Below are 25,454 nucleotides of genomic sequence, written 5' to 3'. Positions count from 1 at the left end.
AGATTTTTTTGGTTCACCCTTTCACTGTCCCAACTCCCTGCCGTGCCTAACCCCAAACCTTGTCTCCTACCCAGGATCTGAGGAACTGAAACCCTCCCCCACCCCAGGGTGCTCAGAGCCTCAGCTCCAGTCAGGGCTTGTCGCTCTACTTTTCAGTGTCTTCTTTGATTCTGATACCTGGGTGTTTCCCTTTATTTCTTGAGATTAGCTGGGCCTTTTAAAGAATTCCGATTTTTTTTTCACCCAGGAATTTACAGACAGTTTTTCATCTTATCTCGTCTGCCATCTTGGAATGATGCCTCCCTGACAGGCGGGGGATGGCATATTTATTGCCAACAGCACAGGCTTTTGAACCATACAGAACTTGGGTTTAGCCTGGGATTTATTTTTTTTAAATACATGACTTCAAGCACATTGCTGGTGTTAATTTAGTTAAACAAGGAGGCTGTGAGACTGAGGTGGCTGTAATGCCACGGTGGCCTGGGTAAGCAAACCAAAATCTAAACCTGGAAATGCTGCAAGATTATGAAATCCAAACCTAAGGACAACCAGTCACAAAGAGCCAGATAGGCTTAAACTACACCAGTTGGATAATCTCTCTCTCTGCTCGCGCACTTTCTCTAGGTCTTCACTCTGGCTCCTGTTGGCAGAGTGCTCCTACCCACTTTCAGTTTGTCGCTGCCCAATTAGGATCCATAAATGCTCAAATAAACTCCTAAAATTTTTAATATGCCTCAGTGTGTATTTTAACATTGGCGATTTCTAAACCCACTTTTTAATCCCTAAAGTGGAAAAAATTATAAGAGGGCTGTTGGGAAGATGAATTTCTATCAGTGTTTTGCATACAGTAAATACTGACTCCTTTTCTTTCTGCCCAAGTCTAAATTTTAGTCGTCCAACACCATTTCCATTAGTCCTTTTCAAGTGGAGGTTGCCTTTTCTCTTTAACCACTGCACAGTGCACACCTTCCTCCTGATACCCACTTCCCCATCCACTCTGTCTTTCACCCCCATGCAAAACTCTCCCTCTACGATACCCATGCCCCCTGGCGCTACCACCTTTTCTTCTCAGTGTGGCACTTAGTATCTTCCAAGCCATGTTCCCCACTCATTGAGGGCTGTCACCTAGCTCAATTCTTCTCCATTCTTCCCCTATCATGATGTTGGAAAGTTCAGTGTCCAACGTGGTCACTTTTACGGTTTTCTGACATCTACTCTAGAAGCCTGCAGTTCATTCAAACCACCTCCATACACGTCCACACTTATCAGCAAGAACTCCAGCTCTGAAACTTTGGTAATTCTGTCTCTGCTAAAAACCTCCAATCCCTCCCCTCCCCTCCTACTTCCTCATTGATCTCATTAAGATCTATTTAATGCCTGGATTCCACCATTTTCCTCTGGCTGTTAACTTTTTAAGCTGTATTTTCTCCCCATCCATCACTTGAACCATTCTGTCCGAGTATTTTCACTCAGCTGTCTTTCCAGGAACACCAAACACTGAGGCCCCGAGGATGTTAAGTCCCGGGACCCCATCTTCACATCTCTCTCACAGCAGCAGAACACCGCATACCTACTCACACGGAGGCGCTTACAAACTCCCCAGTTCCCGGTTTACCGGGGGCCCATTACTCCTCAAACTTTTCACTTATCTGGGATCCACTTCTATTTCCATCTCTCTCAGCAACTATTCCAAAGTAGTGCCGCTCTGCACAACTGCCCTTTCCTGAGATCTTGCCACCTCCTTCACCTTGTAAAGTCATTAAAATCAGATCCTACAACCACCTGCCCATCCCTCTTCCCACAAAGAGCTGCATCCACTCCAATCCTTTCCTCCTTCCTGTGTGGATGGAAAAGGTGTTTGAGACCTTCACCCACTGCCTTCCCCACCCCCAACCTCAGATTTTGCTCCAATTATTCCATTTCCCTTATCTTCAACTTCTCCCTCTACACTGTTAGCTTCCTCTTGGCCGGCAGACTTATTCAGATATCTCACAAATGTAAAGAATTCTCCCTTAACATCCCAACTCTCCTAATCACCGGTCCTCTTTCTCACGCACGTGCTTTACACCTGGAATTTTCAAATGCTTTACCTCCCATTCATTCTTTTACTAAAGGAATTTTCATTTTCTGTAGTAGCCCTTTCCATTTGTTCAAGCCTTCTTTTGCATCCTTTCAGGACACTTTAGTTTTCATATAAGTACTGCATATTTTTGGTTTAATTTATGCTTATGTGTTATTTGTTGTTGTCACTGTAAATGGTCCCGCACCTCTCACTTTATGTGTCAAGAACCAGGAGGCCCTAATGGAAAAAAGCATAAATTCTGGGACTAGACTGCCTGGGTTCAAATTCTGCTCTAGCTGTGTGACTGAGAAAATGTTATTTTACCTATGACTCCACTTCCTTATTTCTAAATGGAGATCACAATAGTATATACCTCATGGGATTGTGGTGAACATCACAAGAGTTAATATGTGTTTAAAACGAACAAAAACCCTTAGAACAGTGCCTGACCCATGAGAAAATCTATGTTGGTATTAGCAGTTATAGACATACATATTTTAATATATAGTTAATTTTTTTGTCCTAACTGATTTGTTTATATATCCTGTTCCTTTACTAAATTTCCTTATTGTGTCTAGTAGTTTTCAGTTGATTCAGTGTTTTGGGAACGTGATCATAATGTCTGCAAACAGTGCTGGGGCGACCTCCTTTACAATACTTATTTGTACATTTAATTCCTCCAGTGCCATATTAACTGCTTTTAGTATCTGCCTACTAAGCGTGATGCTAGCTTTGGGGCACAGATTATGTTGGGGTATATGTTATCATGTTAAGAAAGCATCTGTTTAGCCCCCGTTTTTTTCTTCACCAGAATGGACACTAAATTTTGACCAATGCCTTTTCAGCATCTTTGGAATTAGAAGCAAATGATTTTCTTCCCTAGGACCCTCTCTAGACCCAGCCACGTGATTAATTATACCACTGGATGTCCTAACATCAGACACTTGGTTATGGTGTATGAGTCTATTAAAGTGTTGCTGAATTCACAGTGGTAACATTTTATTTAGGATTTTTGCATTAATATTCTTTTGCAAGATAGCCCTTTCATTTTTTGTCAATCTTTATCAGGTTTTATTAGCTCGACAAAAACAGTTTAGAACTTCTCTTCTCTTTCTAGGGAATCATCTGCCCTTTAAAGGTTTAGTGGTATTCCCCTGTGAAACCATATACTAGGGTAATTTGTGGGGGTAGGGAGTACGCTGATCATTTTTTTTTCTGTTTTTTTTTCCCTATGGAAATCTGTCTGTTTAGATTTTTATGGCTATTTCTCCCTTATTTCTCATTTTGCACATTTGCTTTTACTCTCTTTTTCATGATAAGTATAGCCAGCAGTTTATTTTGTCTTTTTCCCCTGAAAAATCAGTTTTTAATTTTTTTTTTTTTAGTTCTACTATTTTTCTGCTTGCAGAAACCGATAATCCGTTTGTTATAGCCGTAGGCAGAGGTAAAGATGCCCTTAACAATGGTGAGGGTGACAAAAGGGAGGCATCTAGTGATAATGACACCTCTCCGAATGTCACAAATAACCTACTACAGCCTTGCTTACTACAGAATAAGGGGACCGCAGGCACACACAGAGGCCATCTGTGTGTGTGTGTGTGTGTGTGTGTGTATGGGGTGGGGGGATGCTACCAACTCAAGGATCTGCGAATCTACTTGTAACTTTAGGAGTTCTTGCATTTGAACAGCCACTCATCTACACAGAAACTATATGCAGTGAAATTCAAGTCCAGGTCAACCATCATTTTTAAAAATCAAAACAGAATCAATCCGAGGCTCCATGAAACCTTTCACCATTTAAGAAAAATAAAAATAATTATTAAGGTAGGAAGACTGAAAGGCTGACAATGTCATCTGCGTTTCTTTTCTTCCCCCTCTTTGTATATAGCCTGTTAAAGTTGAATCAACAGAAGTATTTGAACCCTGGCTCTGACACTTGCTAGCTGTGTGACTCTGGACAAGTAATAGCTTTTCTAGTCCTCAGTTTATTCATTCTCATAATAGACAGTATTTTATTTGATAATCTTCATAAAGCCTTTCAACTCTAATAGGCAGAAGTAAACTTACTATCACATTTGGAATCTGCTGCCCCCTGCTGGCACTTTATCAAATTGCAAATTTTATCTTTCCAAAGCATAGAATCTACATTTTAGTTGTCTGTTTTACATTTTATGTATCTAATTTCCCTTCTTATAGTCCTTTCATCTATCTTCCTACTTATAGGCTAGAGGTCTTTCATTTATAACCAAATACAGTTTTAACTTTAAAATGACCTTGTTACTGTTCAAATCTTCCTTCTCTCCTGATTTCTCTCAAAGTTTCGTTGCAATATTCACCATTGTGATGGATTTTTATTACTTTCTTATGGTTCTATTAATTTCTACTTTATAAATTTTGAGTCTACTTTAAACTGGTATGTACAAGATTAGAATTAACATTGGAGTGAGAAGGAAGCAGGATACAAGATTAACATATAGAAATCTGTTGCTTTTCTTTACACTAACAATAAAATATCAGAAAGTAAAAAAAAAAAAAAAATTCCATTAAAGATCACTTAAAAATAAAATACCTAGGAATAAACTTAACGAAGGAGGTAAAAGACCTATTTGCTGAAAACTACAGAACATTAATAAAGGAAATTAAAGATGATTCAAAGAAATGGGAAGATATCCCATGCTCTTGGTTTGGAATAATTAATATGGTTAAATAGCTATACTACCCAAAGCAATCTGCAGATTTAATGCAATTCCTATCAAAGTACCCGTGATATTTCTCACAGAACTAGAACAAGTTAATACTCAAGTTTATACAGAACCACAAAAGACAAAACAATCCTGAGGACAAAGAACAAAGCTGGAGGCATAACCCTCCCAGACTTTAGATAATACTACAAAGCTACAGTGATGTTTATGTCCACGTGGTATCCATGTGGTATTAGCACAAAAACAGACACATAGATCAACGGACTAGAACAGAGCACAGAAATAAAGCCACACACCTATGGTCAACTAATCTACAACAGACGAGGCAAGAACACACATGGAGAAAAGACAGCCTCCTCAGCAAGTGACGCTGGGAAAGCTGGACAGCCACCCGTAAATTAATGGAATTAGAACATTTCCTCACACCATATACAAAAACAAATTCAAAATGGTTTAAAGACCTAAACATAAGACATGACACCATAAAACTCCTAGAAGAGAACATAGACAAAACATTCTTGGACATAAATCGTAGAAATACTTTCTTAAATCAGTCTTCCAAGGCAAAAGAAATATGAGCAAAAATAAACAAATCAAGCCAGATCAAACTTAAAAGCTTTTGCACAGCAAAGGAAACAATCAACAAAACGAAAAGACAACCCACAGAATGGGAAAAAATATTCACACATGACACAATTGACATTAATATCCAAAATATATACAAAGAGCTCATACAACTCAGTATCAAAAAAAAAAAAACCAAAAAAAACACAAGAAAACCAAACAACCCAATAAAAAAAATGTGCAGAAGACCTAAGAAGACATTTCTCCAAAGAAGACGTACAGATGGCCAACAGGCACATGAAAAGATGTTCAGCGTTACTAATTATTAAATACAAATCAAAATCGCAATGAGGTATCACCTCACACCAGTCAGAATGTCTATCATCAAAAAGTCTACAAGCAATAAAGGCTGGAGAGGGTGTAGAGAAAAAGGAACCCTCCTACACTGTTGGTGGGAATGTAAATTGATGCAGCCACTATGGAAAACTGTGGAGGTTCCTTGAAACAATAAAAACAGAGCTATCATATGATCCAGCAATCCCACTCCTAGGCACAAAGTCCAGAGGAAACCAAGCACAAGCTCGAAGTCTTCTCCCAATGGCATGACACAGAATGAGATTTCTTCCTCCAGCAATGACGTAAAACACCTATAAATTACTGTCCACCAGGGAAGCTGGCCTGAGGCTGGGCACAGGAGTCCAGGGTTTTTATTGTACTCAGTCACGTAGGTGCTCTTTGCCTAGCATGTACCAAAATTCACAATTTCCAGAAGGAAAGCAGGTATTCCACATAAACCCTATAGTTTACCGAAACATTTCAGGCACAGTAAACCACTCTTATCAGTTAGGGAATGAATCAGTTCACGGGGGGATCACTCCTGAAATCCAAACTTCTGGACACCAGCCGCAGGTGAACTTTGCGAGCAGGTCTTTTTGAGGATAACAGGTTCAGGCCTGCTGTGATAACTCTCTTCTGCACACCATCTGTGAAATATTTAGTCACGGAGCCATAGCCTTGTGCCAAGGCCTATACGTACACCACTTACTGAACGGATGTCATCCTCTTCATCCTTTGGGTGGGAGACGAACCAGTTCCTAATCTCCTATTAACCTGTTTTCTCAGATCTCATTTCTGGTCCACCTGTGTTAGTCTGGGTCCTCCAAGAAGCAGACACCAAGACCAAGAAGGGATCAGCTGTGTAACAGATTCATTAGGGGCAACGCTGGTGAGGAAAAATAGGGAGGGAAATAAGGTTGGTGGGAGGCAGGAGGCAACCAGACCCTGATACCGGCATGACTTCAGGTAAATGAAAGGAAGGTTGGGTGAAAGCAACATAGAGGCCATAATGCAACCTTAAGGGAGTCTGGCAAGACCATCTGGTAGTCTTCAAGCCGAAGTCAAGAAGTCACATCCCTGTCACACCCAGTCACCAGCTGGCGCAGCACGTGAGAGGCGGAGCCTGCGGGTTAACCCAGGGATGACTTTAGAGTAATGGCCGGCGGGCCTCCAGTCCAGTCTGCTCCCTCCTGTTGGAGCGTGAGAGACGCATTCTCTCGGCTGCCATGACAGTGATTGTAGCTCTCAAAATACACCTGAAAAAGATTTATTATCAGGCAAATATTTAGCACCAATAGTACATGGTAAGTTGTAATAACTTTTAGTTTAAAAAAAACTAATTATAAAACCACCTAAAATAGAACATTAACAATGAAAATGCAAATAATCCTTTTTATTTCATAAACTGAACAATATCCTATGTGGATGAATTCTGGGGAAAGACTTTTCCAAACTGCTTGGTGAACTGGGAGCGTAAACTGACACACAGCACACTGTATTAGGACTAAATCAAGGTTATTCAATGACAAAAAAAACAAACAAACCAAAAAAACATGTATTTCTAAATGTTCATAACTCAAGTAATTTTATGAAATATAATTTACATTAATTACTACTTAAAGTACCATTTGTAAGTTTTGCCTCCTGATTGACCTCAAATACCCTGGACAAAGAACAAGCATTCCTATACATTTTACACCTAGTTCCCAGGTTGACTATGTATGGCCATATGTAAAACGTCTGAGGGAAACAAACTGAACAATGTTTACATATGTTTCTAAAAATTATTCTACCCACAGCTTCTAAATCGTATGTGCTTAGATGACAAAATGGATGAATGTCCTGTTACACAGTATCTCATAGGGTTTATTTTCTAATTTTTGTCAATGTTACCCTCAAAGACAACACTGGCTATCATATTTGTAACATAAAACTAACTCAAGGAGACTAGAGTTTCTGCACCTGCTAAGTTTCAACAGAAAACTGGTCCCACAGGTGCTCTGACAGCTCCTTCCAACCAGCATGTTTTTAACTAACTCAGGTTAAATAGTTCCTAAGTTAATTCTGCCCCCAAATAACCTGTTCCACCATAGTAACTAGGTTCAGACTTTGCATAGACTTTGATTTGTTGGTTCAAATAACAGAAGCTACTGGAAATAAATAATAAATATTTAACATGAAAGAATTTAAAAATGTTTATTTTTAAAAATAAGATTAATACTATTTTAATGTAGGAGATGCCATCTTCATTTACAGGGTAATAAAAAATATTAAACTCAATGCAATTATATATAATACATTTGCCATAAATCCTACAGATTTAAGGCCGACCCTATACGGAAGGCTGGATAGGTGGGACAGGGGATTACATAATAAGGATGTCAGGTAATGTGCAATTTACACATGAATAATATATTTTGTTTTTAAACATGAAAACAAAGTAAGTCCACTGTGCTGGGAGTAGAACCAGCACCAAGGATAAGCTGGGATAACTGTTCAGTCATATTACCAAGGATCACAAAATTCTCATCTCTTTTAAATCTTTTTTAACAAGTCTCATAACCCAAAGGTTGTCTGCCATCATATTCACAGCAGACACTGAGAATTTTGGAGGTTAAATGCAAATATATACACACATAACACACAACACTCTTGAAAATTTTTTTCCCAGCTATTCTGTTTGTATGTGCATTTGTATATTTTTCTTTTTCCTCTTTAATTGTAATGGCTTTGCAACAGCTCTCTCCTTATCTGTTTGGTTTTGTCCTAGAAACATGTTATGAGTTTCCTGTCTATAAATGTGAAAACATGAAAATTGCTTCTCATTCAGTCCTTAGGAAAAAGCCTGTAATTCTAAGGTCATCCCCCAAAGACACTGTGTTATAAAATGAACCTCTAACTGCGTACTTTCTAAACACCTGACAGGAATCTCAGAGCAGCATCTGAGCAGCAGTGTTCTCACACAGGCTTGCAAACCAAGGGGAAGCAGGAATGAAATGAGAACTGAGCTTTGCAATTTTAAATTACCCAGAAAATTTTTTCATTCTGCTTATCAGCCCAAGAAAGGTGTTTATATCATAACCATCTCATTCAATCATTCATATTACACAGAGTCCTCATAGATATGCCAATTCAAGGCTCTAAAAAAAATCCTGTTATTAGATAGTTCTTGAAAATAAAAAGGTTTTAGCTAATATTTCCTAAGAATTCAGTCTTAGGAGATAAAGGACAGTCTCTGAAAAAATTCCATGGCCATACCATCCCAGGCTGTGTTTTAAAAAAGATAAAAATAACATGGTTTCAAGTCACAACAAAATAGTTTTCAGATATGAGACAACAAATTTTTTTTGACTAAATGAATAAATACACTGGCTTAAATCCAGTCTGCAGATCTCATGTCATTCATGGCGTATGTGTTTGGAGTAGGGGAATACCTAAGGAGAAAACTTTCTTTCTTTTAAGAGGCCTAGACTGTCAGGAGCCAAGTAACATGGAGCTTGCTTATTCAGCTGTATAATTAAATACCAGTTTTTGCTTAGAGGCAACGTTATGCTACAAGGTATTTTAATATCAGTAACTGCATATACTATGAAGTGCATTTCTATTACAAATTAACATGGTGATATACAGATGAATAAAACCACCCAAAACAAACTATAAATGAGCAATAGTTAAAACATAAAATTTATAAATACCAAAACCACCAAATAAAGTATATACATTTTATAGATTTACCTATGAACAAATATATAGTGCATCTAGGAAAGACAAGAGAATGTGTTTTACATCACATAACATTTGAGTATTAGAAATGAGATACTGATAATATTCTAAAAGCCTCATAGGCTTTCCCCCAAGTAATATTCCCTAAATGTACATCCTTTAAAACAGTGATACTGAAAAAGCAATCACCTCTTTAAATGCAATGTTTTCACTTTCCCCACAATGTACAGTGGCCTGCAGAATGAAAGTAAGAGAGAGCAGGCACTACATGCTTAATCCTGGGATAGGAGAAGTAGCAAATCTAGTTTGCATATGAAAAGCACTTTAGTCAAACATACACTGACTTGAAAAGCCATCCAAAATGATACCGTATCAAAACGTGTTCACCTTATCTTACCCACCAGTGCCTCAGCTTTTTAGATGACTGGCACATCGGTTTACTTTGAGAGAGAACTGCTGTTTGAATTAGATGTATTTCATGGACATCGTAATAAATCTGAGCTTTCACCACCAGAAGAATGTATCTTTAAGTGCCATGACTATCACAAGACAAACATGAACAACTCAAAATGTACAAAACTGTCTTTTGTGGATCCTAGAATAAAAGCACTTGTGACTGAACATTAGTAATGTATTGCTCCAACACCATGCACACAGAGCAACATAATTACGAACAGATACTTTACACTTATTTGCATTTCTTTTAAAAATGAGAGAAGTTCAATGTACAATAACTTTCCTGAAACTACTTCTAATGCAGCCTTGATTGATATAAGGATTGCTTAAAGAAAACTATTTCGTACTGCATGAATAAAGCTGAACGGCAAACTCATTACAATAAATGATCATTAAGAACTGATTTAGATATCAGGAAGCACGATAAATTAAAAAAAAACAACACTGAAACCATTCTGTCAGTTAAAAAAATTTAAATGAAGCCTACACTTCTTCAATTCATGGTGTCAAACTCCATCCTTTGAAACACCACACTTGACATTCTGGAATATATAATATGAATTCATTTATTCTCTTATATTTAAAGGCTATTTCTTTAAAAAATTCCAGTTAGCACTGTCCTTCTACTAAATGGAAAAGGAACCAAATAAAGCAGCAGTGCTTCATTTGGTACTTAAGAGCCTAGTAATATCCTTTTGGGAAACACATGCTTTGGTGTGCTTTACCATTTTAAGAAATCAAAATTGCTTTACATGCAAGAACTAATTTAGGTATACCACAGAGAACAGGGAGTTTTATGCATTTAGAATTGTTCACATGAAGCCCTGAGGTACCCGCCTTTCATTTAGGCAACAAACAGCCTCCCGTCATCTTGTACAGTCTTTGTCACCATCTTCCCTAGTGCCCCAAATTCAGAATAGTCTGATTAATCATCCTGTCTGGGGATACAGTCGATTTAATAAGATTTTTTATGATATAGGCTGTGCAGATCATCTAATTTAGAAGCACTGTCTTCTAATGGAGTTTCACTGGAAGTTCCTAGGTCTCCGTTTTCATGTCCATCAGTTACTGCCTTCTTATTAAATCCTGAAAGAAAGAGAAAAAAAGCAGATACTTCCTAGTTTAAAAAAAGTCATAGTTTTATTGAGCAATAACACAGGAATGCCCACTGTAATCAATAATAGTGATATGAGGCAAATATTAATCAAGTTTGCAATTTCTGACAAAGGAATTCTTCCTTCTTATAGCAGATATCAAACACTGTAAAGATTTCTAAATATTCTCTATTGGACCTATCTAAAAATTGTATAAAATTTCCTACCTAATTTTCCATGAAACTTAGAATTGTTACACACATTAGCAAAATTCAGTCAGTTCTACCTATATAAATACCTATTAAACTGTAAACTGTATTTTTCTTTTACATTTTTCTTTCAGATTATTTAACTTCAGTTCACTGAGGCACATACTAATTTATCACTAAATCGAATTTGTTGGTAAGACAATGTCCAGATAAAATTTCAAACTAATTTTGGTTAATCTACAAAACAGACAATAGGCTTGCAAATAAATGAGTTGACTATGTCACCTGTTTAGTGAGCTATGAAGCACAGATGTGTGCTAAACAATAACAAGTGAATTTTTTTTTTTGAACTGAGTCAGTTAATAGTGATCTATCAAAAGAGTACTGAGTCGCATTTTAAGAGGTTTGCAATTTACACAGGTGACAGAGAAGCCTTTTAGCCTCAGCTGCAAAAAGGAAGGGACAAGCCTTCTAATTCTGACAGAAAAATAGAAGACAGGGTAAAAGACGATGAGATCTTAGGGAAATCAGCTCAACAGTATAAGGTTTCGACATCCTGCCATGATAGTTCAGTTCAAGATACACGGGCAGAACACTGCTACTGCTGTCTCTGTATAGGTAATTCATAACATATAGGTTTACCAAAGGGCAACAGTTCATCAGTTCTCTACAAAACTCTATGCCAGAAGTTCTCAAACTTTTTGGTCTCAGGATGCCTTTACACTCTTAATAAGTACTGAGAATCGCAAAGAGCTTTTGTTTATGTGTATTATTAATGTTATATGAGGTAGTGACGTTCACCATATTAGTAATTAAAACTGAGAAATAATTAAAAAATTACTTTGTTAAAAATGACAATAAACTATAAATGTTAACATAAATATTTGTTTAGTGAAAAAAATTTTATTTTCCAAAAAATTTAGTCAGAACAGTAGCATTATTTTACAATCTTGCAAATACCCTTAATGTCTGGCTTTACAAAAGACAGCTGGATTTTCATATTTGCTTCTGCTCAGTCTGTTACAAGCATATGAAGAAAGCTCACCCCACACAGGTATATAGTTAGAAGAGGGAAGAGCAGCTTCTTAGCCTTTCAGATAACTGTCACAATTGTTTTTTGATCTTATACCAAAATTTTACAATATAGAACCTGAAACCACATCAAGGAACTTTTACACTCTGCTACATTAAAATTCATTTGTCTGTCCTGCACTTTGAATGCCTTTTTTACCCACCCAGGATTTTAGTAACATCATGCACTGGTCATTCGAAAAATGTTAGATCATCGGGTTATGTAGCAATTGCAAAAGCTGACATATTTTATTTTACTATATCAATAAATCACATTCATTAATATCACCACCAATCATATTAGAAAAGCTCTCTAAGTGCTGGGAAGCTGTCAAGCCCACGGAGGCGGATGCATGCTTTACGAAATTCTAATCTCCACTTGAAAGCTCACTTTCTATCACTGGCAATGAACACTGTCAGCTGTTTGCCATGAAGTGATGGACTCACTTTGTTAATTTTAAAGAAAATGGCTGCCTAATAGTCTGAACAACGATAATTTGTCAGTTATTCTTCCAAAGAAAAATCATCATCTATGAAAAAATGACTAGTTCACCTAGAAACTTAATGACTTAAGTATTTTTCCTCGAGACCAGCATCTTAGTTCAGCATACAGACTAAGTACTTAATGCATACCTCCCACCTCATTACACAGATTAGAAAGTCAAGTACTCAAGGGTCAAGATTTAATAAAATGAACAGTTTTCTTTATTTCATCAAGGATATTCTTAAGAGAAATTGGCACTCTTTTTTCCTTTTAATTCTGAGTGGATGGCAAGGAAGAACACAATGATCACCAGTAAAGTTGCGCCACTGCCTTGACTCATACTAAGGCACCAGGAGTTTTACTCCTGTTGCTTCTGTACCATCAGTGCAAATATCAACATAAAAAAAAAAAAAAAGACAAATAATGCCTTAGTATTGTTATGAAAAGTTCTGACCTCAAGAGCCCCCTGAAAGGTCTCAGGCGCCCCCAAAGATTGATGAATCACAACTTAAGAACCAGTGCTCTATGTAAAAGAAAGTGCTGGAATTTTTCTTTAAAATATGTACAAATGATAGTAAAGGAACTACACCAAAAACCCTCCTCACATACCCTGATTCTAATAACAATCATGAGATAACAGTCTAATCACTTATTCACATGCAGCCTGTAGAATCATTGTATTATGAGAGAAAAATGTGCATTAAAACAGCAACATGACATTAAGATGTATCTACTCTAAAAGGCACGTTGGTCTTTGTCTCAGAGTCTAGAAAACTCAAATTTTATTTATTTTTCAAAGAACACTTATAGTTCAGTAACTGGTAACACACTTGTCCAAGATGAATCCAGAAGAACTGATACGCAAGTAGAATTTTGGCATAATTACTGGTGTACAATAAAGCTGTAATACAGCAAGGGAAAGCTGTTCATTCTGTCAGTGATGATTACCCCATCATTTGAACAGTGTTACTGATGGGCATCTGAGGCTTTTGTATTTTTTAAGTGTATTCATAATGAATACATTAATAGTAACTTTTAGGGTGATTTTTACCTTGTAACACTTTGAGTTCCCCACTTGTGTCTTTGCAACTAGCACCAGGATTACTACTTCCCTCTAACTCATCAAGGTACAAACGGTAACGATGTCCACTCTCATCTTCATACTCTACATTTTCATCATCAGAATCCACTTCAGGAGCCACATAAACTACTTCAAATTCAATCTCTCCTCTCTAAAATGGAAGGGAAAAAATGAGGAAACCATGTTAATTATAATTTTAAAAGATTTCCAAATTCTTTGGGGTGAGAAGCAGCGCTCTCAGATTTAGTTCCTTTCAAGACAACAAATGATGAAATTCTAGACTCTCATGAGGTAGAAGCAATTTCCTTTTAACATTACGGTAGATTTTTCTACTGATCAAAATATTTTTGCTAAAAGACCTAAAATAAAAAAGGATGCTTAACTATTTAATTTACAGAATCTTGGAACAAATGTTCAGTTTGAAAGTCATTTTGCATTTTAAACTTTACACAGTAGCAATTCAGCAAAACCATCTAAATAGTCTAAAGTTGCACCTAAGGGCATCACACAGATTCTTCCTGGACTAATTCAAGAAACCTCTACACAATGATTTTCCTGTTTCTTATTGAATAAGTCTTGAGCCTTTTCTTAACTTTCACTGAGTGCCAGACACAGTGCTAATCAGGTATTCTATTCAGTAATAGTAATTACTGTATTTATTGTACAAAATTATATCCTTCAGTCCTCAGAACAACCCTAGTGTAGTCGCTTGTACATGAATGAGAAACTTGAGTGAGTCCTGAAGAAAGCAGGTAACTCTCTCCACAAGATGAACAAGTAAAATAGAAAAACAGAAATTTGACTCTGAAGTCCTTGCTTTTTCTACTAGACTAGATGTGTAATATTTGTACTTATTCTTCAATAACATGTTATGTTCAAGCAAAAAGTTACAGATTATTTTACATTAAAAAAATTCCAAGCTATAATCATCTTTTAATAACAGACTATAATCACTACACACAAGTCTGGTATTTGCAATTCTCTGAAAATTATGCCCTGCCTTTGCTCAAAAGAAAGCATGTCATTTTTTGCTCACTAAGTCTCTTTGGTGTTCCTCTCTCCCAGAAGTTTAAGGTTATACTCCAGAATTCTAACATGTGCTTAGTGTTTCCTTAAAACCGTGTATCTCATGAACTGCCTATTAGCATCTCCTTTACCACAGCTGCCATTCATCCCACTCCTCCGCTACTGGGTAACAGCCAAGCTGGGCTGAGAAAACAGCAACTTAAAGAGGCTAACTTGCATTCTTGGAGCTCCCTTATCAGATAATGCTTTAAAAATACCATTCTGGGGAGATGGATCAACAATGCAGTGGCAGTCTTCAGTGAAGTTTTAGATGACAGTCTTTAGGTAGCTGTCATGAAGACACAGATTTTAGTCTTAATACAAGGAAGAGCTTTCTAAAACTCAGCAATGTACAACAATGAAATGGACTGCTTTATCCACAAGTCGTCCCTTTAGCATAATTACTTAATTAGTGATATTGCAGAGGTTTATACACCATGTAGAGTTGAACCAAACGAGCTATAAAGTCACTTTCAACTCTGAGACTCAATTCTACCCTGGCATACGACACTGATGATCCAACAAACACCTCCGTATACTAACAACAACTCTCTAATTCCCTCAACCCTATTGCTACTAAACAAAACAAAAACATCTTAAGTACTCTGGATAACAAACATGACTCCTGGATATGAATTTCAACTCTGTAATTTATTTGCTCTGCAACCTTGAGCAAATCATTTAATCTCTAAGAACCTTAGTTCATTCATTTTAAATAAAAGGGTTGGTCTAAATGGTTTCTAAGGACACTTTCAGTTCTAACATTTATGATTGTAAAATCAATCCACTTCTAGCACAGTTTTTTTCCTATAATACTTCATATTTGTATAGTGTTTCAGTCATTAGTGATGCTTTGCTTTCCAAGTGTCAAGTCCTATTCTCAACACTTTGTATGTATTAACATATTTAATCCTTACAGCTCTCAGATGAGGACACTGTAGCACAAAGGACTTAAGCAACTTGCTCAAAGCTATATAGCTGTGGAGAAGGGCAAACAGTATCTTTTCCACTAAATCTGGCTGTCTTCTCTAAAAGCCCCAAGTCAAAGGAAACTCTTATCTATATACATTTTACTACTTGAGAAGCCTCCTAGCGAAGTATATAATATTCAATTGATTCAAAAAGAACAACTGATAGATCCAATTTTAGTTACATAAAGGGAACTTACCTGCTGGGAAAGAATGGTTACAGCTTCTTTATGCTTTGTGTCCCTTAGGTTAACTCCATTAACAGCCAGAATGGCATCTCCAACGTGTAGCCCTCCACATCTGTCAGCTGGTTGCCCTGGGTGGATCTCAGAAATGAGGATTGGAACACCATGCTCCTTTCCACCCTAACCAAAAGAAAGCAATAAATTAGTTTACCTTTGTATAGTCACAGACCATTCTACTGATAAAATATTTTCCTAAAAATATATTCCAGTAAGCACCTATATTGTCTCTGTAAAGGCTGAGAGAAATCCTATTTGCTACTTAGATAACAGTGAATCAAATTATTAAGAATATCAGAGTTACCTCTAAGCAAAATGATTAATAACATACATGTGCTTTTAAAAACACATTCCAGAGCCAAAAAAACCCCTGAAAAGCCAAAACAATTGGCTAAACTCTCTTAAGTATAAATAAAAATGTTTTATATATTAGTAGTCCACAGCACTATTAGATTTTATCGAATTTAAATCACTATGAGTGGTAAGACAAACCATTATTTTATGTACTACAAAAATAAAATGCAGTAGTTAATATCTTTTACTTTCTAGCTTGTAGTCATAATTATTTGTGTGTCTGTATCTTATTTCTCCTTCTAAAACTTATGCTCTTTGAGGGAAGTACATTCAAAACAGGTAGGTATTCAATAAATACCCAAGAAATAAACTTTTTATTATAAGAAACATTTCTACATTAAGCTTACCAGAAAGCGAATGAACTCATACAGTGCCTAAGTATAAAGCCACCTCATTCATTTGTCTGGAACAAAGCACTGAACAACAGCAAAATGACTCTAAATATATATGTATTTTAATAATAGACTGCTTTCAGGAAGGTTGTCCAAAACAACTGGTTGTAAAGGCATCAACTTTAAAAAAGAAGACTATTGGGACCCAAGAGCCAGTGAAATCTGATCTCAAAGAAATGAGATGAGAAAGATAACAGATACTCTAGAGAAAAGAACAATACAATCTGGAGCCAATTAACACAGAAGAAACCAGTTATATCCATTCCCAAAGGCTCCTTCAGGCATCACAGGATATGGTACAGAACTATGACCTGAGTCATAATGAAAATTATAAACTACGATTACTAAAGTAAAACTTTTAGTAAAGTGATACTCAACAGCTATTAGGAAGCTTTACATACAAAAAAAAGTTCATACAAAAAGTGTTGGTATCCATGGGGATAAATTTATTTAGAAAATATATTCAGAGTACTTTATTTCCTATTCCTCATGCTCCAACAAAGGAGCATGATTGTACTAGATAACTGTAGAAAAGGAGACTGGAAGCACTACTTCTTACTGTAATTGAAATGCCAAGGCCTTCATGATCTTCCTTAAGGAGGAGAACTTTTCTAATTGGACCAACACCTTGGCTTTTCTTCAAAGAATCTTGATCCTTATTGAGGGGAAAAAAAGAAGAAAAATTAATACTACTTACATAATATGCCAAAAAGAGTACACCCGTACTATCATAACTTGCTTTTAGAAATCTTTATTAATTTCCTGTAATAGATACCCAGTATAGTGTTAAGAGAATAATTAATGGATAAAGTGGAAAAGCAAAAATAGTTGTTGTATTAACATGGTGAAATGTATAAAAGATTTTTTTCACCCTTTTGTTAATTTCTTTAATACTGATACATCTCTTTTTAAATTGTAGGACATTACAAAAAAAAATTATTGCCAGGAATTAATTGATAAACAAGTATCTTCAAGAAACAAAAGTAGGTAACATTATCTTCACTGGAAAGTATCTCAAAGTTCTAGATTCATTTTAACTGATTTGTAGAAGTGAAAAACAAAATGCCAGTTGGATTATTAATTACTTTTTCATTCCTTTGAGCTCTGGAGTCTACCTCTTAACTAAAGAACCTTGCTCCACTAATAATTCTTTATCTGGTACCTTTACTCTTCCTGTCTCTACAAGCTCCTTCCCTAATTCAGCATATGAAAAAACTCCAAGACTCATCCAGCTTTAAAATACTGACTATGTACAAACACAAAACTAAACAAATAAAAACCCTTTAATCACCCCCTATCTTCTTTACCTACTATCCTCCCTCCATCTTTCCTTAACCTTCACACAAAGCTAATTTTCTCCCTTGCCGCCCCACATTCAGTACTCCAACTACTGTAACTCGGGTTCTGCCCCCACCTGCTCCACTGACGCTGACTTCTTTACAGTCACTGGTGACCAATACGGCTACATTCAGTGAATACTTTTTAGTCACTGCCTTCTATGAACCTTGCAGAAAGTTGATACTGTTTACTATCCTCTCCTTGAAATCTCCTCTTTTCCTTGGTTTCTCTCCTAGATGGCCTGTATCTGACAGCTCCACCACAGGCTTCTTCCTTTGGTCAGCCATCTCCTTCCCTCACCCCATGAAAGTCTCCTTCCATCCTTTTACTTTCTACATACTTTCCCTGGGTGATTTACTGAATTCCTTGATTTCAATTATAAAGGATGATTTACTTAATAATTCTTCAGCTCAGAATTCTCTCCAAATTCCAGTCATATTTCCCAGCCGCAGTGGCTGTGCCACTGGCACCTCAAGCACTGCCATGTCTAAAACTGATGTCTCTTCCCCCAAACCTTCCATTGCCTCTGTTTCCTTTGTCAACGAATGCCGTCATTTCACTCAGCTGCCCAAACCAAAACCCTAGACTTCTTCTCACTCACCTACTTACCAGTTAGTCACCAACTCTGCTTGATTCTAATTCTCCCAAACCTGCCTCTCCTTTCATCACTTTCTCCTTACTTTATTATCTTTCTAAATGTATCTTCCAATTAGGCCCTCTTTCAATATATCCTCTTCACTATATCAAAGTAAGTGTCAAAACAGTGTTAAATCTTATTAAGCCAACTATTTTATTTAAAAATCCCATTATAACCAAGTTAAGGTTCAAACTCCTTTATTTAGCATAAAGTAACATTTATCATCTGGCCACTGCCTAGATGCTAATGGGGACCACCAATGTCCCAGAGAAGACAACAGCATAAATGCTTACTGCAATCACCACCCCTCTCCAACCAACTCCATGTACATACCAATTCTTCTTACAAAAATCTCTGCAGAGGCAACAAATAATTTTACCATTCAAGGCCAGGCTTTATCTGGCACCAATATATATGAGCCACTGGGTAGGAGTTAGGTATGATTTTATTATATTAAGGTTTGTATCATCAGGCAGCTGTTGTAATGAAATTTAATATATTTTTCTCCAGATAGAAAGAAGTACAATGGTGGCTAAGAAGCAGACAACTGGACACAGATCTCAAATTCCATCTTAATGCGAAATCAAACAGGTGTAAATGTTAGTTGAGAAACTACATTCAAATCTAGTCACTAAAAATTCCCTTAAAGAACTACCCCCAAATATTTGCCAATTCATCAATATGACCACATATTCTCTGCTAAGCTTAAAACATGAAACATGCCTGATCGAGATCCAGGAAAATTCTGAAATATGAGCCAAAGCAATATGCATTTGCTAGCAATAGTCCACTGTCTTCAAAAGTATCATTTTCGGAGCATTAGTAAGTCTGTAAAGAGCTATATGGGCTGTTGGAATTTTAAATATGTATCTATTTTAAATACGTTTAATCTCACTTTCTTTTTTTAAAATAAAGGTTTTAAATACTAGTAGAATAAAAAAAATGCAAAGGATTTGTGATTAACGGAAGGACGAGGTTGAGTGAGAAAAAGCAGCGAAGCAAACCTACGTGGCCTGGAGGCGCATGCATCGGTCGTTTCAGGTCGTTCCGTCCTCTACAGGCTCTGATAACGGTTTTGTGGCGATGCAAGTGTATTTCAGCTTCCAACTGGTTCCAAAGCTTATCATGAGCAGGTCCCTTCATATCTCGTCCTAGTAATTGTATTTGTTGGACCCTTCACATTGGGAAGGAATTAATTCAGTTAGTTTTTCATTATGTATACTATAGAAAGAATTCCAAAAAATTACCGAATACAAGTAGCTTCTGCATAAATTGATGTCAGGAATGAAACTAAAACGCAAGAACTTCCTGATGTCTCTCAGATTTATAAAGACATGAAAATTCTGAAAAGAACAGATGTCTTCAAGGGAAAACCAGTTTACAAAAAATGAATGAGACCTTCTTTATTTATATACTTAATCCATATACATCTTTAAAACAATTTATGAGACTGATGGCATTAACACGTCTCATGTCTTGCATGCAATCAAGGTAGTTCATCGAACTGAGATACTTTTGAATACTAGTCTGTAGATGCGGCCAACTGTACAAAACATTCTTCCCAATGACAGTTTCTTTTTACAAAAGGATTATCTTAAATGTGGTAAAATTATTAGAAAGTGTGCACTTCAAGATGATATAATTATTTTTATTTGCTCCACATCAGTTCTTAATGTGACATTAAAACAACAAGCAGAAAATTATTTAGTACTAATAATGAATCAAAGTTTGTAAATTATTTACTGTAAAAAATTAATGAAAGCAGAACTTTGTATTATGATAAAACCACTGTCATTCCAACATGTTTTTGAAAGGCAAGAAAGAGTGGGTTTCACTGATCACAGAGAGAATTCCTACAGAGGTTATGCTGTACATGTGACCACCATCTGCTATGGTGTCAAGGCAGGAAACACTGAGAAGTGCAGCTTTTTGTTAGCATTTTACAGTAAATTACTAGCAGTGTGTGTGTGTGTGTGTGTGTGTGTGTGTGTGTAAACAATAAATACTTAGTAAGGCTAAATAAATCCGCAATATGTAATGCTATCAATATTAAGTTAACAACAGTAAGCTAAAATCAACTACAAAATCACTCTTAGGATAAAGATTAATATTTCATTTGCCACAAGAGATAGGAGTCAACCTCTTTAACTATGCAACTGGTCACCAAAGAGCACAAGGATACCCATCTTTCACACACCTTCCTGCCAGTTCCTTATCCAAGTACTTGGCAGCCAGTCTTGCCCCATAAACTTCAGCCTGGAGAACAGCTATATGTCTACGAAGGGCTTCGTTCTCTTTTCTCAACAACTTCACTTCAGCTTCAAGTTGAGCTTCTTTCATTTTCTCTTTTTTGTTTGCTTCAAGCTCTCTCTCCTATGGCAATTAAAAAAAAAATAAAGTAATGCTAACACTTTTAAGACTCTTTAGCGACAGACCATGTTCTTTAAAATACACAAAAGCACACAATCTATGATACAACAATGAAAGCATATGATAAAGATTACCACTTCAATTCTATACAATGAAACACAAAGACTTGGATCCAGTTCTTTTTAACTAGTACCAGAAGGTGTTGGAACCACTTCTAGATAAGATAATAGCATGGAGGAGGGCACCTTGATCCTGAGGACACTAAGATTAGTAGCCTTCTCTAAGCTCATGTTATACATACTAATATGGATGGCTTCAATGGGTAACTGAACCTACTCTCTACTTTCTAAAAATGACTCAAGAAACTCGACTAAAACAATCACTCTGGTGGTTGTACCCAAACATTTAATTAACTTTAATGCAACAATGCTATAAACAAGCCAAAATCATTCAGTTACACAGAGATACAGTCTATAGCTAATGTATCTTAGAGGATTATAAGAAACTTGCAATGCTTAAATCAGAACAGATATTCTAATTCTTTTAAAACATTTCATGATCATGGAGAAATGCTGGCAACAACTGCATTAAAATATTTACACATTAAAAAATGCCTATAGGTAAGAACCTCTAGGGTATAGAGTGTCACTGAACAGTGGGATCTGGCTCATCTATTTGTCTGCATGTTAAAGTGACTGAAGAACTGTTTTCTGAGGGAAAATACTGGCCTCGCCTGCCTACTATGAGGTAGGATGGATGTCAATTTTTAGCTCTTAAAAAAGGATGCCATGGTAGATAACCCATATGTGTGAACTTATAGGTGCTAGCCAGAGAATGTAATATATCTCAGTATCTTTGCCATCAAATTTTTATTACCAACTCACATGTGAGAGATCATTTTCAATTTACCTTCAAAGTACAAAGTACAGTATACCTACTTCTATACATCAAGGGTTACAAATGTAAATGCCTTTGGAATCCAAGCACAGAACAGATAGGCAGGAACAAGACAAAGTGGAGGGGAAAACAGAAAGTTCAAAACCCTGCCTAAAGTCAGTCAAGTCAAATTCAAACACACACACAGACTGTGTGGCCCAATAAAACCTTTCTGAGAGTTGAATAAAGGCCCTGATAGATCTTTTAAGTGTTATTTTGGGGTCAAGAGAACCATCCAAACATTGTAAACTTGCATTTATCCTGAGTGGAAGTGTTTTTACTGACTTACAGAACTGCTTTTACTGGCTCACTAATTTACAGAATCTATAAATCCTGTGAAAATCTGTTGTCTTTACTGATGAGATGTGGCACTGTTCACGAGACCGCCATAGCCCCTCTAGGAGCTTCAAATAAAGCTCTACCTCAGCACTGGGAAAAACGTTTCTCTTGAGTGAATGGCAAATGATATTGTTTCTAATGTATGAGTACTGATTATTATAATTATTTCTCTTTTGTTGAGAATATTAAGCTGAGAAACAAATATAAGGGAACTTTTAACAATTAAATGAAACATATTTTGGTACTACTGTCAATGTCTGCTTTGGTCTACTGTTTTGACAACAGTTTATCAATGTATGATATATTTAAACATCAATATATGATATATTCAAATACAAGGTAGTGAGTACCACAACCTTAAAAACAAATTTAAAAAAACAAGCTAAAACGAATGACAACTACCAAATGTTGGATATATTTGCCACTTCTCTGATTAAAGTATTTATCATTATATATGTGATATACAGAAGTAAGATTAATTAGCAGGCTTTTTCAACTTCTGTGAAAAACTAATATAACCATTAGAACACAATTTCCATATATATATTTTTTTTAATTTGAAGAATAATCTAGAATTCTCCCTTTACAAATTTGGAATTATTAAAATCTCAATTTATTTCAGAACCTCTTTCCTAAAAGGGCAGGTATCAGTTCCAAAAGAAACCAGTCTGGACAATATGAACAAAAATCTTTTTTAAATGACATTTAATGAGGTTCATGCTGTTTGTTTCAGGAAAAGGGTTCCTAGAAGACCAAGAATTCTTTGTTTATGGGCTAAATAAGTTTTATGTTGAAGATTATCTACTTACAATTTCCTTAATGAATTATTTATAAAATATTTATGAAACCTGAGAAACATATTAAGTCACTACTTTGTTTAATGATTCAAATCCCTAATGAATGACAAGCTCGCAGGCCTGAAACTAACAGATGCAAGCAAGAACAGAACTAGGAACGCTGAACTTAATCACTTCTATATTTAAAGAAAAAAATTTTTTTTTAAGTTAACCTGTTCATCATGAGGTAACAATGAAGAAGTTAATTCTGTATTCTGATATCTGAACAGTATATTTTCAAAAGACGAAAAGTCATATAACAACCTGGAACCTGACTAGGGTGGGGCAGTGGGAAAAATATTAAGAATTTGTACTGTTACTTTCTAAAATAAATTCTGATAAAGGGTCTCAAAATTCAGTTGTTTCAAAGGCCACATAAGTTTCTCAAGACTGGTGAAAAGTTATAACACATGCAGTGGATGAATAAGAAACCAACATGCACTTTCTTTCTCTGGGAATAAATTAAAATAGAAAAGGAGAAAAAAGCTAGGCCTGCATAATATATCTTTACAACACCTAAGTGGGAAAACCAGCTGTTCAAGTAGAGGTATGAGCAAGTTACAAAGCTCAGAAGCTGTCAAAAATTGATGGCTTCTGTAAATGATGGCAACAAATCACAAACAAAAGAAAAATCTTTTAGCAACATGAGGCGAGAAAAGAGCAATGGGCTACCCACTAAACTTTTCAGGTACCGGCACATTAAAAAACCACCATCATCAACATCACTTTCAGATACAAACTGACAACACGTAATATGCGAATAAAGCACTAAGAACGCTTCAGCATAACATATTAAAGCAAAACAGAAACGGCATACTTACCAGCTCCTCCATAGAGGGGACAGACTTAAGATATAAGAAAAAAGTTTTATAATTAGAAAATTATCAAACAAATGAGTTTATTTAGTGGTACAATCATTATAAGGAAAATTCCCATATGCTGAACATCACTTGGGTAAAGTTCATTGGAACAAATACACTTGTAAATCTACAAGCAATGGTAACTGTATAGCACTAAAAATTTGTTTCAGCAAAATTAGTTAACATGTCTAGTTCGGTGCCTACTATATAGCACCATTATTCAAATCTATTAGCACTATGTTTCAAATCTAATGTTAAAATTTCAGGTGAATTCTAGGGAAAATGTACACTGTTTCTCAATACTAGTATCAAATATTCCAAAGAAGCAGTTATGAACCTGACTCATTTCAGCTAAATAAAACAACAATAATAATTTAGATTTGTAGAATATCAGAATTTAAAAAAACTTCAGGAGAATGTAAATATTCATTTAAATAAATTCTAACATGTCAGTATTAGGAACTAATTAACCAATCAAAGGATTAACTGAAAACAAGTAAAACTTTAAAATGTATTACTGTCATCATCAGCATCATTTCATCTCCTGCCTCTCCTAAGCTTTCTCTGTCTTATTCACTGCTGTGTCCCCTATAGTTTAACAAAGTGTCTGGCACACAGTACACACTTAATACATATGAGGTTAAACTGAAAGGAGACTTAAAAAAAATTCTATTTAAACAACCTATATTAAGAGGGCAATGGTTAATTATGGAACATTTATGCAATGAACATTATGTAAACACGACAAAGCACTCAGTGGCAGGGGAAATAACTTATAACATATTAAAAGCAAAAGGAAAAATGTGCTACTGGTTGGCATCCAGCTCCATGTTCCCCTTCTTCCTTATTAGGAGAACTCTAATTTTACTGGAGGTGGCCATGTGACCAACTAAGGGACTGACAGACAGCCAGGGATAGCCAACGAGATGGCTTAATGCCTGGCAAAAAGCTGAGGAAGATTTCATGAAAAGGTCTTTAAAGAAGGTCAATGCAGCTGGGAAGCATCATTTTGCCCTTACATTCTTCCTACCTGGAATGCAGACATGCCGAAATCCTAAAGACAGAAACCACGAGCTAAAGACGGCAGAGCACAACAGAAGGAAACTGGATCCCTGATATCTGGGGAGCTGCCATTATCAGCTCTGGACTGCCTGTCTCAGGGCTTCGAGAGAAAATCATTTGTACTATTTAAGAATAAGTCCAATGTTAGTCAGGATTTCTGTCATATGTAGCTGAACTTAATCTTAACCAATACAGCAGGGCAAATAAATTGTCTATATGTTACAATCACAAACTCTTTCAAAATTATTTATATGGCTCTTTTTAAATAGGAAG

General features: G+C 36.1%; 1 protein-coding gene across 2 annotated transcripts in view; it reads right to left on the bottom strand.

The window, feature by feature from the left end:
- Window positions 1–7,042: 7,042 nt before the first annotated feature.
- Window positions 7,043–25,454, bottom strand: part of GOPC (golgi associated PDZ and coiled-coil motif containing) — a 40,441-nt gene continuing 22,029 nt past the window's right edge. The window contains exons 3-9 of one of the 2 annotated variants that reach the window (XM_010965475.3): window positions 24,081–24,104; window positions 20,976–21,151; window positions 19,787–19,952; window positions 17,363–17,458; window positions 16,016–16,180; window positions 13,753–13,933; window positions 7,043–10,929 (exon numbers count right to left, since the gene is read on the bottom strand). In XM_010965475.3, the coding sequence (XP_010963777.1) occupies window positions 10,799–10,929; window positions 13,753–13,933; window positions 16,016–16,180; window positions 17,363–17,458; window positions 19,787–19,952; window positions 20,976–21,151; window positions 24,081–24,104 (939 nt within the window). In that variant the 3' untranslated portion in view covers window positions 7,043–10,798. The remainder of the gene's footprint in view (window positions 10,930–13,752; window positions 13,934–16,015; window positions 16,181–17,362; window positions 17,459–19,786; window positions 19,953–20,975; window positions 21,152–24,080; window positions 24,105–25,454) is intronic. The other variant, XM_010965476.3, reaches the window with a different exon arrangement.

This window comes from Camelus bactrianus, chromosome 8, assembly GCF_048773025.1.
Source record: "Camelus bactrianus isolate YW-2024 breed Bactrian camel chromosome 8, ASM4877302v1, whole genome shotgun sequence".
Taxonomy (NCBI): Eukaryota; Metazoa; Chordata; class Mammalia; order Artiodactyla; family Camelidae; genus Camelus; species Camelus bactrianus.
This window is presented reverse-complemented; position numbering and strand designations above follow the sequence as displayed.